Source organism: Thyridium curvatum (assembly GCF_004353045.1).
Source record: "Thyridium curvatum strain D216 chromosome Unknown NODE_6_length_784332_cov_80.453264, whole genome shotgun sequence".
Classification (NCBI taxonomy): Eukaryota; Fungi; Ascomycota; class Sordariomycetes; order Thyridiales; family Thyridiaceae; genus Thyridium; species Thyridium curvatum.
In genome coordinates this window covers 617,803-631,679 of record NW_022156761.1, presented here as the reverse complement: position 1 = coordinate 631,679, position 13,877 = coordinate 617,803, and the positions used below count along the sequence as shown (strand labels likewise).

Genomic DNA, 13,877 nt, shown 5'->3' with positions numbered 1-13,877 from the left:
GGAAGGAGGATGGCATTAGCAAGGTGTCAACGATAGGTAGTGTGTATGCCGAGAGCTGTCAAGACTTGCCATCGTAGCCAACGGATGCGGAAGACATGAGTGGCACCAGAAGGATCAAGTTGAGCTGAATGAGATGGGCGGTCCGGTACCACGGCTTAGGGTTCTCGGGGAGGACCTAAAGGGCTTCATGGTTAGATTAGAGCTGGAATAGAGTCAAAGTTGACGCAGCTAAGAGTGGCATACCGCTGCGAGACCAGAGCCAGCAGCTCTTGTGGCCTCTGTGACTCCTTGGCCGCCATTGCGTTTGAAGAAACCCATTGTTCTCTTGTGGAGGGTGTAGAATCAAACTGCGAGGCTCTGCTGAGATTGCTGGACTGGCGGGGATCGACATTGTCAAAGCTGCATGGGAATTACGGAGCCTTTTAAATCTTAAATTGAAGTCTAGATCTGACGCGAGATCCCGCATCCACGATCCGGGGGACGTTCTCCTCGCTTACTCTCGACGCCATTGAACGAGGCGGCACTCCAGCTCGGCAATTTCAATCGCCTTGTTAATATAGCGGCGCTTAGAGAACTCCCCACTTCGTATCCCAAAGTCTGGTGAAAGGACTTCGTTCCTCCAGGTCTGGGGTTTGCCAAGGCTGGCAACGCCGCGTGCTATGCACGAGAAATCCCAATAAACTCGTGTGGAGGGTTGCTTTTGACCATCTTTTCCCCAGTTCTGATGCACGAGAAACGCCGGCGATTAGCCGACCTGACCTCGACTCGGGAGTTGCCCCAACTAGGAAGCCAAAAGGTGGGAACTTGTGGAGGCGGATGCAACTTTGCCAAGACGTCCCGGCCCTTATTACGGGGAAATGACCATGTTAGGAGCTGGATTCCAGAGCCTAGAAGGTAGTTCAGAATGAAGAAAAGTTCTCCGCCCTCTTGTTCAAGGCTTGATTAGACCAACTGAGGGACTGTTACTATTGCATCTGAAAATCTCTGTTAAGGGCAGTCTTGCGTTCTTGGCGTTCATGCTCTTGGCGGTTCGGTGTCTGGTTTGTCTGTCAGAGTTTGTCCGGTATGTGGTGTGTTGGGCGAATCTATCTCCCTGCCTCCCTGCTCTCTCAACCAGCCATGCGGGAACGAGATTAACAATTCGAGGAGAGACAAGTCGACCAAAGTATAGCCTTGTTTGGCAATGGTCAGGAGCCAACAGGGAGCGAAAACTTGAAGTGCACCATTGCTTCTCGGAGCCTAAGCACGAAATCACAGATTGCTGGCTTGTCTCGACTTGTTTGCAAAGGACCCTCTCGACTCAACCAGCCAATTTCTTATCTGAAGACTGAATCATCTCCGTCTCGGCAATGACATCCAACGACGTCGACGAGAACTTCCAGGCCGGGATCCGCTTCTCGAACAACACATCGAGCTCCTCGTACGTCCTCCCGCGCGTCTCGGGCAAGCGAAACACACTCCACACGGTCGTGAGGAAGGCCAGGCCGAACCAGAACAGCGCCGTCTTGCCTCGCAGGTTCGCCTCTGTCGGGTTGATCAGGTAGGGCTCGATGGTGTTGTTGATGATGTTGACCACGTTGTACGCATTGCGCGCTACGCAGATCGTCTGGATCCGCAGGCGCGTGGCACTGACCTCAGCCGCGAGTGCGAAGGACTGCGGCCCGAGAGTGGCAGAGTAGATCCCGAGCCAGACGATGGCCAGGGCGGCCTGCGCCCATTTTGCCGTCTCTTGGTTCTTTGCAAAGTCTAGGAGGCCGATGACGAGCAGGTCGATGGTCAGGAGACCAAGTCCCGTGATGATGAGCGTGCGACGACCAAAGAACGTCATCAGACCCCAAGAGATCATGGTTGCCACAAACGCTACGCCCATACTCCCGAAGTTGAGCTTGTAAGCATCGCCCGCCGACAGGCCAGCCTGCGTGAAGAAGAAGCTGGCTGAGTAACAGAGGGCTTGACCGGGGAGGCTCTGAGCCGACAGCGTCATGCATGCTATCTCCGTTCGCCTCAGGTTTGTGCCTTTGAAGCAGTCCACGTAAGATGACTCGGTTTGCACAGCGACTTCAAAGTCGTTGGTATGGACCATCATCGCAACCTTCTGCTGAACTTCCTCTTCGGAAAGCCCTGTTGAGAGTCTCTTGAGAGACTTGAGCGCATCATCTGCTCTCCCACGGCGGATCAACCACCATGGCGAGTCTGGTGCAAAGAAAGCCACGATGATCAGGGGCACTGGCCACGCCCACTGTATGGCAAAGGGGATCCTGTATGCCCACTCCGTGGAGTTGTTCACCAGCCCCTGAAGAACGCCCGCGCAAATGAGCTGCCCGAGAACCCAGCAGATGTTAACGAAAGACGTCAGATACCCACGGACGGCCAAGGGACATATCTCGGAACTGTAGGCACTGCCCTGGATACTGAACACTCCCCAGGGGATGCCGACCAGGAGCTGCCCGACGCATAGAACCTCTACCGAAGGTGCGAAGAAGGATATGAAAATAAGGCCGGACATGATGATCAAGCCCCAGATGGTGACCATGCGGTGGCCGTACCACTCCGTCACGTACCCGTTGATGGCCAGGCCAATGACAGCACCGCACTGGGAGGCGATGCCGAGCCCTACTTGCCATGATCCCGAAATCACGTACCGGTCGATCTCCGGGTGATACGTTCCATACTTCTTTGCAAAGGGCGGAAAGGCGAAGAAGCTGCTGAGGAGGATGGTATCGTAACCCTCCATGACACTGGATACTTGTTAAGGTGTGTCAAACTGAGACGTGCTGGAAGGATGGCCTTACATCGTGAAAGACATGGCAATAGCCCAGAACACGGCTTTCGGATATCGTCTGAAGGCCTCTCTTACCGTGAGCGAGTGCTCATCGTCAGTGGCTACGGCAGCGGCATTGTCAATCTCAGCTCGCCGCTCTCGATGCACCGCTTCTGCTCTACTGTCCTGCATAATCTACAGCCAAGATAAGATCGAAAGGTGATTAAGGTGTCGTTCTCGATGCTGACGGAGTCGTCGCGTACGAAGATGTCAAATACACTGGGCGAGACAAGTGAGGGGAGAGCAAAAGTTACAGGGTCAACTACTTAAGCATCACTGCATGGGATCAGTCCAGGCCGATAACATGCCGACGGACAGGGTTCTCTATGGTGTCGATCGGCGAGAATCCCGGGACTTTGGTGAGGTGCAATTAACCGCCCCTGGGGACGTCTCTAGGAACTCCCACATCTCGCCAACTTGGAGATAATACGCTTATTCACTCCTCCCTCACGCACCTGGGTCCGGTGCCCGGCCTCCTGAGACCAATTTCCCACCAGTTCCTGTGCCGCTTCTCTATCCAGTCAAGATCTGCATACCCCGCAAGATACGATGATCGGGGGGGATGTATTGCGGAGGTTCGAGACTGAGATTGCGGGGGTTAAAGAAGCTTTAAAGTGGCAGCCTTCGGCATTGGGCGCCGATGACCGGGTGGGGATGTCCATTCTCGGCCGGAGCTAGTCCGACGACAGCACGGGAGGACTAAGTGGTCAAAAGCTGTCCGCCAACCTAGCAGAAACGTGTCTGAGAATTAGTCAAGATATTTCACTTTGTGTACCCGGTTAACCTTTCCAGCAGCCAACCGGGTATAGCCTGAGACTAGCAATAGAGCAATAGTGTAACCGCACTCATCCCTGATCCGTTGTCTACTCATCGAGCGAGCTGAGCCAATCTTCTCGGGGCCCCGTTTCGCGACAACGCCGATCATCGGTAGAAGTGGCACAACGGACCTGACAAACGAGCGAACTCCCGCGCCCCATTTACTTTCTGCCTAGCCATCCAAGCCGCCCAGGACTGCTTGTTGCGTAGCATCCAGACCCTGATATCCCAAGCGTCACCTGAGAAATTCCGCTGAAGATGGCACCCCTCCAAGCCGATTACCTCGAGCGCGTCTACGCGGGCGTCCTGGGGAAGCTCATCGGCGTGTACGTGGGCCGGCCCTTCGAGGGCTGGACTCACCAGAGGATCCTGGCGGAGCTCGGCCCCGTCAAGCATTACGTCCACGAGCGCCTGGGGCTGCCCCTCGTCGTCACCGACGACGACCTCTCGGGCACCTTCGCCTTTGTGCGCGCCCTCGAGGAGCACGGCGTGTCGCCGGACCTGACGGCCGAGGACGTCGGGCGCACGTGGCTCAACAACGTCGTCGAGCGCCGCTCGGTCTTCTGGTGGGGCGGCCGCGGCGTGTCGACCGAGCACACGGCGTGGCTGAACCTGAGCGAGGGGGTCTGGGCGCCGCGGAGCGGCTCGATCGCGCAGAACGGCCGGACGGTGGCCGAGCAGATCGGCGCGCAGATATTCATCGACGGCTGGGCGCTCGTGGCGCCCGGCCGGCCGGAGCTCGCCGCCAAGCTCGCCAAGGCGGCTGGGTCCGTCAGCCACGACGGCGAGTCGGTTTATGCGGCCGTGCTGTGGGCCGCCATGGAGGCCGAGGCGTTTGTGTCAAAGAACGTGGACCACTTGCTCGATACTGGGTTGCAGTACATCCCTGCCGAGTCTGACATCGCTCGTATGATCGGACAGGTCCGGGCCTGGTGCAAGGAAGACGGCGAGTGGGCAAAGACAAGACAGCGAATCGAGGATACGCATGGTTACGACAAGTATCATGGCGTTTGCCATGTCATGCCCAACCACGCCATCATGGTCATGGCTCTTATCTACGGCGGCCACAGCTTCCACGAGGCGATGCACATTATCAATACCTGCGGGTGGGATACCGACTGCAACTCTGGCAATATAGGTTGCCTTGTTGCGATCATGCACGGCTTGTCCACGTTTGAGGGTGGTCCTGACTGGCGAGGGCCCCTTGCGGATCGTGCACTCATCTCTAGTGCCGACGGGGGATACTCGATCAATGATGCAGCACGCATCGCCATCGACGTTGCCAACTTGGGATACCAGCTTGCTGGCGAACCGCCCCTAAAAGCCCCCAAGGACGGTGCACAATTCCACTTCTCTTTGCCAGGGAGTGTCCAGGGTTTCCAGTCCACTGGAAGCAGTGCCAAGGTTGAACAGGGCTCGGATGACCAGGGAACATCGGGATTGGCTATTCGCATCCAGGGGTTGACGGGATCATCGAACCCAGTTGAAGCCTTGACTCAGACATTTTCACCGAGAGAAGTAGAACGGATGGGACCGACATACCCTTTGATGTGCTCGCCGCTAGTATATCCAGGGCAGAAGGTGTTTGCCAATGTCAAGACCGAGGGAAAGGGCGGTCCTGTGAAAGTCCAGCTTCGCCTGAAACACTATAGCGAGAACGATGAGCTGATGTCCCACGATGGAACTAGCGTGGAGCTTGTACCAGGTACCGCCCAGAGAATGGAATGGACTATCCCTGACACGTTGGACAGCCAACCTATACAGCAGCTCGGACTTGCAGTCTCGACAACCGGCGATCCCTTCGAAGGCACTGTCTGGCTGGAGAGTTTAGGATGGAGCGGCATACCTCGGACTGTGTTCCGCCGGCCGGCCGCCAAGGAATGCAAATACTGGCATGATGCATGGGTGACCAGCGTTGACGACTTCCACATGCGCATGATCCCATCCTTTCACATCGTCAAGAACAGCGGCGAAGGGCAGATCAGCATTGGCACAAGAGAGTGGGCCGACTACAAGTTCACGGTCCACAAGCTCAAGGTCACCTTTGGGAACTGGGCAGGCGCCATCGTGAGGACGCGAGGCTTACATCGATACTATGGCGTAATCTTGAGCAAGGATGCGAAGGGCAACAGTTGTCTTTCGGTCGTCAAGGCTCGAGACGAGCACCGCCGTGTGCTAGCATCCATACCTTTCGACTGGGGCATTGATGCGGAATACGAGATGGCAGTGGCTGTGCAAGGGAACAAGATCAGGGCTGAGGTTGGGAGTGCGTCGATTGAGGCGAGTGATAAGGATGGACCATACTTGAGCGGCGGAATGGGACTGGTTGTGCAGACCGGATCCCTCAGCGCCGACAGTTTAGAAGTCTCACCAATCGAGATATGATTAACTCTACACTGGTTGGTACTGTTGTCTGTTGCTAGATGCTCCTCACTAATCACTCGTGGTGGAAAGCAAAGAGACGTCATCATAGCTCCTCATATCAGTGGAATTTTCACACAAATGTGCTACAACCGTAGTCTTCTCAAGATAAAAAAAGAAATAAGAGCCCAAGGCCAAAGTACCCGATTTGTGCTCAGATATAAGAAAACGCTCGCAAAGTAATAACCCCCAAAACAATATCCTATAACCATACCATCAATTTTCCTGGTTATTGCTCCTCAACTAGTACTCCACGAGTTCCCCCATAGTAGCGTCGATGTACTCCTTCTGCTCCTCTAGGAAATCCTTCACACCCTGGAGGTCGAACTTGCCTCTGTTCTCCTGCACCCGCTCCATCATGATGCGGAAGCGCTCCTCGAGGGTCTTGAACCGATACGAGGTGAACTGGCTGTACAGCGTGTTGGGCTCGCTGATGGGCCGGATGCTGGTCAGGACGCACTCGTCCTTGGCCATGGCGTCCTTAGGGCGGAACGAAGTGACCATGCTGATCCGCTCGCGGCCGCCCACGGCCTTGAGCGCGAGGTGCTCGATGTACCGGCCCTGCATGATGACGGCCGTCCCCTGGGTGGGGCCGCGGACCTTCACGGTGCCGCCGTCGCCGGTGCGCATGACCGTCTCGCCGCCCCGCATGTTGGCGCAGTCCGAGAGCATGGTCACGCAGACGAAGGGGTAGCTGTCGCGGTGCCAGGCGTAGGCGCACATGTCGGGGTCGGTCTCTAGCTTCTCGTCCCGGCTCCGCGCGGCGCCCGGGTCGTTGACGGACGCGTTGACGTGGCCCACGTCCCAGGACAAGACGGGGACGAGCTCGATGCCGGCAATCTTGGAGATGTGCGCCAGCACGGTGGGGTGGTGCCACGCCGCGAAGATGAAAGGTGCCAGTCTGATTGCCGGAGGTTAATAGTGTAGCCCACTAAGGTAACAGTATATTTGATGATGGCAAGAACGGCTTACTCGGGTCCATATCCCCTGATCATGTTTGTGGCGAACGCACTAGCGTACTGCGAGTTCGCGAGCACAGCCTCGGAGAACAGCTCGCGGCGGAACTGCAGGATGGCGTCCGGGGTGAAGAGCGAGAAAGGGTCCGAGGCTGCGGTGTTGGAGATGCCCTCTCCAGCCAGACCGATTTGCTCCATGGTGTAGACTTGAGCAGGGTCCTGGATCTTGAGATGAATGGCAGGGTCAAAGTCGACCTTGGGCGTGCCCCGAGCCTCCTCGATCAGCCAGTCTGGCAGCTGCTTTGACGGACGGTAGGGCTTGAGGTTGCCTGGAGCGTTGACTGGCGGTGCACGCAGCGTGCGGGCCGGCTTTAGGATAGTCGTAGTGGCCATGATTGAGATTTGAGGGTTTGAAAAACCCTAGATTTGTGAGGACGGGTAAGCAGTCGATGATAGCCTTTATTGCTACAGCTTGCAAAGCAACTAACGTGACAACTAGTGGGCATTGGCGAGATCGGAGATATATTTGACAAGGGGAGAGCGAGAAGGAGGGTGAGTGAAGGGAGCAAGGCAAGGGCGGCATGGTGTGTGGGACAGAGTATCTACCTTACGGGAGAGCCTTGCCGGGGACACTTTAGCTGGACGAGGAAGAGAATGGAAGAGACTCGCCTATTAGACTGCTTGCCGAGATATCAAGATGCCCATCTGGACTATGGTGACTTTGAAGCTGGGCTCTTGGTAAGGCACCCCGGCGGTAGCATGAGGCATGCGTGCTTCTTTCTGTGATAATCTGCAGCTGTACGGCAGGGTCAGGCATATGTGCATCTTCCATCAACGAGACTTGATACGTAATAATGCTGGATCGTGTGGTTCGCTAGAGGTTTCTAGACTCTCAAAGCCCGTTCAACTGCATAATGCAATGGAGCGCTGATTCAGATTGGCGTGGCAGTCCCCAATCGGGAATCGAAAAAGCAAGGCACCCCTCCCACCTTCACAAACCCTGGTCTAATCGGATTGAAACCATTTGCGGTGGCCGTCACTCAGGTTAGACTTGCATGTCTCCGCCACCTCCTCATCACCTCCGTTAACGGCTGCAGAAGAGAGGGTGTGGCACTCATGCAGCAACTTGCGGAGGTGACTGCAACATGCCCATCTAATGCCAATCCAATGATGGGTGACAGCGGTCGGGGAACCACGCGGAAGTACCAGAGAGGCCCAAATTGTGATGCCGATCCTAAAGACAGTTCGCGAGAATCTGTAATAACAAGTGAAAAATACAACCCCACAAGCGCTGGTAGAACCGGTCAGACGTTTACTGACAGTTGACAAGTGCGAGGCAGCCAGTCATATCGAATTGTAGTGCTGACAGAGGACCCAGGTAGCATGCGGCCCTTGCATCTATCCCAGCGGAAGCATGGTCTCGAACAAGGCGTGCAGACGCAGGTGAGCATGTTTGTGTTGCTTATATCCGATTCGCTCATTTTGTTAAGGTTATGATCGGATGGAAATCTCCTGGATCGACGTTCCGAACTCTTTCGGCCTGGCCGCCATCCTCCATACTAGGGGAGATCCTTCGAGTGATAGACATGTTCAGGATGAGAGAGTCCGAGATAGTGGCAATGGCAAATGCATACAGCCTGGTCAGAGACCCAAGCTCGCATCCCGTCTCTCGCATTTGGCATATGGATATGGTCAGCATGGCCGCGTTCATTATTTCCATGAGTACAAGATGTCCATAGACGGCCTAGACACTTTCACCTTTCGCCCCCAATGCCAATCTCGGTTGTTGTTGGCCATAACTATAGCCTGTTCCTCCGGCAGCGTCGATGGGCGTCGAGAAAGCAGACTGGTGAGGGCAAGAGAGATTTTCTCGAGGAGGGCTCATCCAGGTGGAAAGGTTTGCCATCTTTCGCCTATTCTCTCCTCGCCATTGAGGCAGCGGGTTGCGAGATGGTTTGCTTCTTGTTTGTAGATTCGACTTTCAGACCGACATCTTTAATATCATGAACATGTATGCTCAAAGATCCTAGACAAATTCTGTAGATGCACAAGAATAATCCTGACATAACCAGGCAATTATTTGATATCATTAGTCGTTCAAGCAGGGTCTGGGTTGGAAAGAAATGCGGAGTGAGATCACGCCTGGGGAACGGGCCACTGAAAATGCAGGTACAGGCGGCCCGGGCCAGAAGGGTTCGCTCAGTGGGGCAGCGCTATCTCGAAAGCCTGCAGGCGAGACCTAGGCGGCTGTGCTCCAACTCGGAGCTGTTGTTCTGATCACCGAGCGTGAGGGCATATTGCAAAACTTGACCCTTATTGCCAAAACACGTATTTAGTCTGGCGGTGCGAAGGATGCAAAGATCACTACAACGAAAGCTCGCTCCAGGGCGAACAGAAAATAATATCCAAGATTTACTTTTCTATGGTATAATGCTCACAATCTAAATGTACTTGTAGGGGTTCATGATGCCGTTCTGTTTCAGTTCAATACCGGATTAGCGGATGACGTTCTCCAGAAAAGAGAGGGGATTCTGGTGTCGGATCGGGAAGATCCCTTTCTGGGAAGACTTACCGGGTCGTACAGCGCCTTGAGCTGCTTCATCATGCCCAGGACCACGTCGTTCTGGCTGTAGCCGATGAACTGCTTCTTGGCCAGGCCCAGGCCGTGCTCGGCGCTGATGCTACCCCTGCACTCCTTGATCCACTCGTAGACCCAGGGCTCGAGCGCCTCCTCGACCTCCTTGCTGTAGCGCCGCACGGCGATGTTGAGGTGCAGGTTCGCGTCGCCCATGTGGCCGTAGCCGACGACGGTGCGCACGGGGAACGAGTCGTCGTCGCCGACGAGGCCGAGGCGCGTCATGCGCTCGAGCGTGTCGTCGACGAGCCGGTACAGGTCCGACAGCGGGATGGACACGTCGAACTTGTAGGTGCCGCCGAGGTGGCTCAGCGTCTCGGTGATGCCCTCGCGCCAGGCCCAGAGGGCGCGGAACTGCGTCTCGTCCTGGGCGAGCACGCCGTCGGCAACGATGCCCTCGCCCATGATGTGCTCGAAGAACTCCTCAAGCTTGGCCATGTCGTGCTCGCCGTTGGAGCCGTGCGTCTCGACGAGGCCGTAGAAGGGGTACTCGCCCTCGATGGGCAAGGGGTTGCCCGTGGCCTGGCCGACGAGGCGCTGGCTGCGGCCGTCCATGAGCTCGAAGGCGGACAGGATCTCAGACAGGCGGCCCTTGGCCTCCTTGAAGGCCTCGCACATCTTTTCGTAGCTCTCGAAGCCAAAGTAGGCGACGTTGACGGCCTTGGGGCGGGCGGGGCACTGGACGGCGGCCTTGGTGATGACGCCGAGGGTGCCCTCGGCGCCGATGAAGAGCTGCTTCAGGTCGTAGCCCGTGTTGTTCTTGCGCAGGGTCGAGAGGGTGTCGACGACGGTGCCGTCGGGCAGGACCGCCTCGAGGCCCAGAACGCTGCCGTGCAGGGACCCGTAGCGGAGGAGGCGCAGACCGCCAGCGTTAGTGGCGATGTTGCCGCCGATGTGGCACGAGCCCTTGGCGCCGAGGTCGAGCGGAAACAGGTGGTTGCGCTCGGCCAGGTACTGGTCGGCGACCTCGAGTATGACGCCGGCGTCGGCGACGAGCACGCCCGACCGCTCGTCAAAGGACTCGATCCTGTTCATGCGCGACAGGTTGAGGATGATCTCGTCAAAGACAGGCACGGAGCCGCCCACCAGGCCGGTATTACCACCCTGGGGCACGACGGCGAGCTTCCTGTCGTTGCAGTACTTGAGGATCTTGCTGACCTCCTCCGTGGTCGCGGGCTTGAGCAGCAGCCTGGACTGGCCGCGGTACTTGTTCATCCAGTCGCCGTTGAACGGGCTGAGGTCATCCGAGGCGTCGGCGGTGACGCCGTCGATGACGGCCGAGGCGGAGCCCAGCAGGTCCTGGAAGAACTTGACGTCCTCCGGCGTGACCTGCGCAAAGTTTGGATTCCGCTTGAGGTCCGGGTAGTTGTTGGCCGTGAGCTTGCTGGGCGCCGTCGAGTCGGCGCGGATGGCAGAGGCCGAGAAGGCGCGCGCCGCGATCGGCACGGCGTGATGACGGGCTGCCGCCCGGGCGCTGCACATGGCGGTCTGCCGCAGCGCCATCCGGGCGATCCTTGCGCCGCGCATCGTGGCGGTTGTGATTGGGATGCACAAGGCTCCCTTGTAGATGGAGTACAGACGAGAGCGCAGGCTCAATCGCGTAGGCTTGACCTCGATGCCGGAGTCGCCGTGACGCAGTCACGAGTAACGGTATGACACCCGTGAGAACTGTGCAAGGCCAGCTGATGCTGGTCGGAATGGTACAACAAGCACTTTCTGGAATCGCCTTCTTCCCGCCAATAGCTTATACGGGTCTACAGTCACAACGCGTCCCCGTCGAAGCAATGCGAAGCTGTCGATGACAGTCAGCTCATTCGAGCGGCGAAAGTTCCGTAACTTTTTTTCCGGGGGAGGCCCATAATTCACGCTAGCTCTCATTCGCCCCCAACATGCGGACATTTTTTCTACCGCGCCAAGCCCTGAAGCCCTCCGAAAAGGAAGATGGGTACAGCCTCCTACATCCATTCTGGAATCCACTACGGTCTCAATCAGAACTCGATATGCGTACTGTGGCTGCTCGCTGGCCGACAGCCATGTTTCTTTAGGGTCCAACCTGGAAGTTCGGGCCCATGCGTGGAATCTGAACTGAGGTTCGGGCTTCTCCGCGAAGACGAGTGATAATATGACAGGACCTCCGATTGGCGGGAAGGCCCGAGAGTGGATCAGACTGGTTCTTTAGAGCATTTGATTCGGAGGTGTGTCGTGGAAAAGCGGTAGCAAGTTTGAGCGAGTCTGTAGTTGGAGAACTAACAGCACGCGGTTGATATGGGATTCTCCTCGCCATGCGCAGACTTCCCACGCTTTGTTGGTCGGGGTCACGGGCTTGCCAGGACTTGCCACCTAGGCGCCCCTCGTGCTCCCACCTGCAGATGAAAGACTGGTCGTTCCTGCTGCACAGAATCTCCTCGGCATGCATAATCAGGTACCTGTTTGGGAAGGAGGCTCTGTGATGGCATCCATAGGATGGCAGGACCGGGGGGCGGTAGGCACGCCTGGACTGTAGGTGGATTGCTGGGAGGGGTGTTTCCCTGGAATTACAGAAACTCAGTCTCCCAGGCCACCGTCCTATCAACATCAATATTTTCTTTGTGTATCTACTGAAGAGGACTTTGCTGGTATCAGCCATCGTTGAGCATCCAATTCGAGGTACGCCCTCCACCATCAACATGAATACCCTGCTGGCTGGAGCCCAGAACCTTCTTGCGTTCATCTTCCGTCGCAAGCCAAATCCCAACGAAGACACCCGAGACTCGCGGATGCTGAGTGATGAGGAAAGGGGTACTGAAAGAAATACTGAAGGCGACAAAGATTCTCCGAGAAGCAGACAAGATGACCTCAAGGGTTTGGACATGGCTTGGAACGTCTTGGGCGAGTCTCTGAATACGCTGGCTGGCGCTGGGAAGCCCGGGAACGATGCTTTGACTACACAGCATAATGCTCTCGTGGTCTGGGGCAATGCTTTGAAAGCACAGGAGACTGCCTTGACGGCACTCCACGCCAGTTTGGAGGACTGGCTGAATCTTCTGAGCGAGCGAGAGAAGATTTTGGCCCAGCAGGAGGTAGTTATGGTCGCAAGAGAAACCGCTCTGGACAAGCGAGAGAGGGTGTTTGCCGAATTGTCTAGGCTTCAGGACAACAAGGCAAGGAGACCATAATAGGGGAGAAAGACTGCCCACGAAATGAGCCCAGTGCGCACCACCAAAGTCAAAACACGAGCTTCTTCACCAACATTTGTCGATACTTATATGTTGCCAGTACTCCTGACGAGCCTTGCCAGGCATAGGACCTTCGCCGTCACACAATACCGAGCTGCCTTGAGATCTAGATGCGAAGGACGAGTCGATGACAACGACGAGAATTCACCGGTGATGGTACCGCCAATACCACATGCAGATTTGGAATCGCCGTCGGGTTGGAGTTTGTCCTGGCAACGTCAGTGCCGCGATTGCCTGGGCCAGGCCGGAATCAGTGCTTCCAAAAGGGGCGGCAACTGTAGGACGAGGTTGAACTATTTCCTTAGAGAGCTGTCCAACATGCTAAGGAGCTTAATATCACAGACTGCTGAGTACTGAGCTGTCGAATTATGGAAACAATCATGTCCGAACTCATATCCGAACACCCCCTGTGACAATTGTCCGCTCAAGCAGTGAAATCGTATCCGCCGCAGAGTTATCTTCAGGTCAGTTGACTTCGTTCTTTGCCCCGTGTCTACTGCAGAATGGCCTCTATGTTGGTGATCTTGCAGTTAGGCAGGATCCAGTTTCATTCCTCCTTAACAAGCCAAGCAATTTTGGCTAATGCGGTCAGAATGTTCATACACCTGGGGCGTTCCGTGCCTCTAACTGATCTTCCGAAATCATGGCTTCGCGGCCCTTGACTGCCAAGATGCGCACGTCAGCCACCGGCCAGGTGGTGGGAATAGGGGGGCGTGCTTCGCAAGTTGGTAGGGGGTTCCTGCGTACTCCATGAACATCCGCGACTTGCGCAAGTGCCACACCCCCTGGTCGTGAGGAAGGGGCCCTTATAATTCAAAAATTGGTGCCTACTTCTCAGGGGGGCGGCATGTGGCGGCTTGGCCGGCTGGTTAAGTTCAGGTCAATCGTGTCGTCCTGCGGTGGACTAATGATTCCATTTCGGGAAGGGGATGGGAAAGGGGCCAAAAGGGGATATGGAAAGGGGGAGGACACGGGTTCGAATCGCGGCGAGGAGGACGACAACCGAATTTTCG

General features: G+C 56.3%; 6 protein-coding genes across 6 annotated transcripts; 2 read left to right on the top strand and 4 right to left on the bottom strand.

Moving 5' to 3' along the window:
• Nucleotides 1-58: 58 nt before the first annotated feature.
• E0L32_001674 (uncharacterized protein) lies at nt 59-318 on the bottom strand (the record flags this gene model as incomplete). Its single annotated transcript, XM_031135779.1, has 2 exons — nt 59-175; nt 244-318. The coding sequence occupies 2 exons, from the start codon at nt 316-318 to the stop codon at nt 59-61; spliced, it is 192 nt and encodes a 63-aa protein (XP_030990925.1).
• A 982-nt stretch (nt 319-1,300) lies between these two features.
• E0L32_001673 (uncharacterized protein) lies at nt 1,301-2,953 on the bottom strand (the record flags this gene model as incomplete). Its single annotated transcript, XM_031135778.1, has 2 exons — nt 1,301-2,738; nt 2,793-2,953. 2 exons carry the CDS (start codon nt 2,951-2,953, stop codon nt 1,301-1,303), a joined length of 1,599 nt encoding a protein of 532 aa, XP_030990924.1.
• Nucleotides 2,954-3,895: 942 nt separating this feature from the next.
• E0L32_001672 (uncharacterized protein) lies at nt 3,896-6,022 on the top strand (the record flags this gene model as incomplete). Its single annotated transcript, XM_031135776.1, has 1 exon — nt 3,896-6,022. The coding sequence occupies one exon, from the start codon at nt 3,896-3,898 to the stop codon at nt 6,020-6,022; it is 2,127 nt and encodes a 708-aa protein (XP_030990923.1).
• A 279-nt stretch (nt 6,023-6,301) lies between these two features.
• E0L32_001671 (uncharacterized protein) lies at nt 6,302-7,407 on the bottom strand (the record flags this gene model as incomplete). The annotated part of the gene is made up of 2 exons (XM_031135775.1): nt 6,302-6,959; nt 7,031-7,407. 2 exons carry the CDS (start codon nt 7,405-7,407, stop codon nt 6,302-6,304), a joined length of 1,035 nt encoding a protein of 344 aa, XP_030990922.1.
• A 2,048-nt stretch (nt 7,408-9,455) lies between these two features.
• On the bottom strand, nt 9,456-11,176 carry E0L32_001670 (uncharacterized protein; the record flags this gene model as incomplete). Its single annotated transcript, XM_031135774.1, has 2 exons — nt 9,456-9,488; nt 9,587-11,176. The coding sequence occupies 2 exons, from the start codon at nt 11,174-11,176 to the stop codon at nt 9,456-9,458; spliced, it is 1,623 nt and encodes a 540-aa protein (XP_030990921.1).
• Nucleotides 11,177-12,315: 1,139 nt separating this feature from the next.
• E0L32_001669 (uncharacterized protein) lies at nt 12,316-12,804 on the top strand (the record flags this gene model as incomplete). Its single annotated transcript, XM_031135773.1, has 1 exon — nt 12,316-12,804. One exon carries the CDS (start codon nt 12,316-12,318, stop codon nt 12,802-12,804), a length of 489 nt encoding a protein of 162 aa, XP_030990920.1.
• Between the last annotated feature and the right edge of the window lie 1,073 nt (nt 12,805-13,877).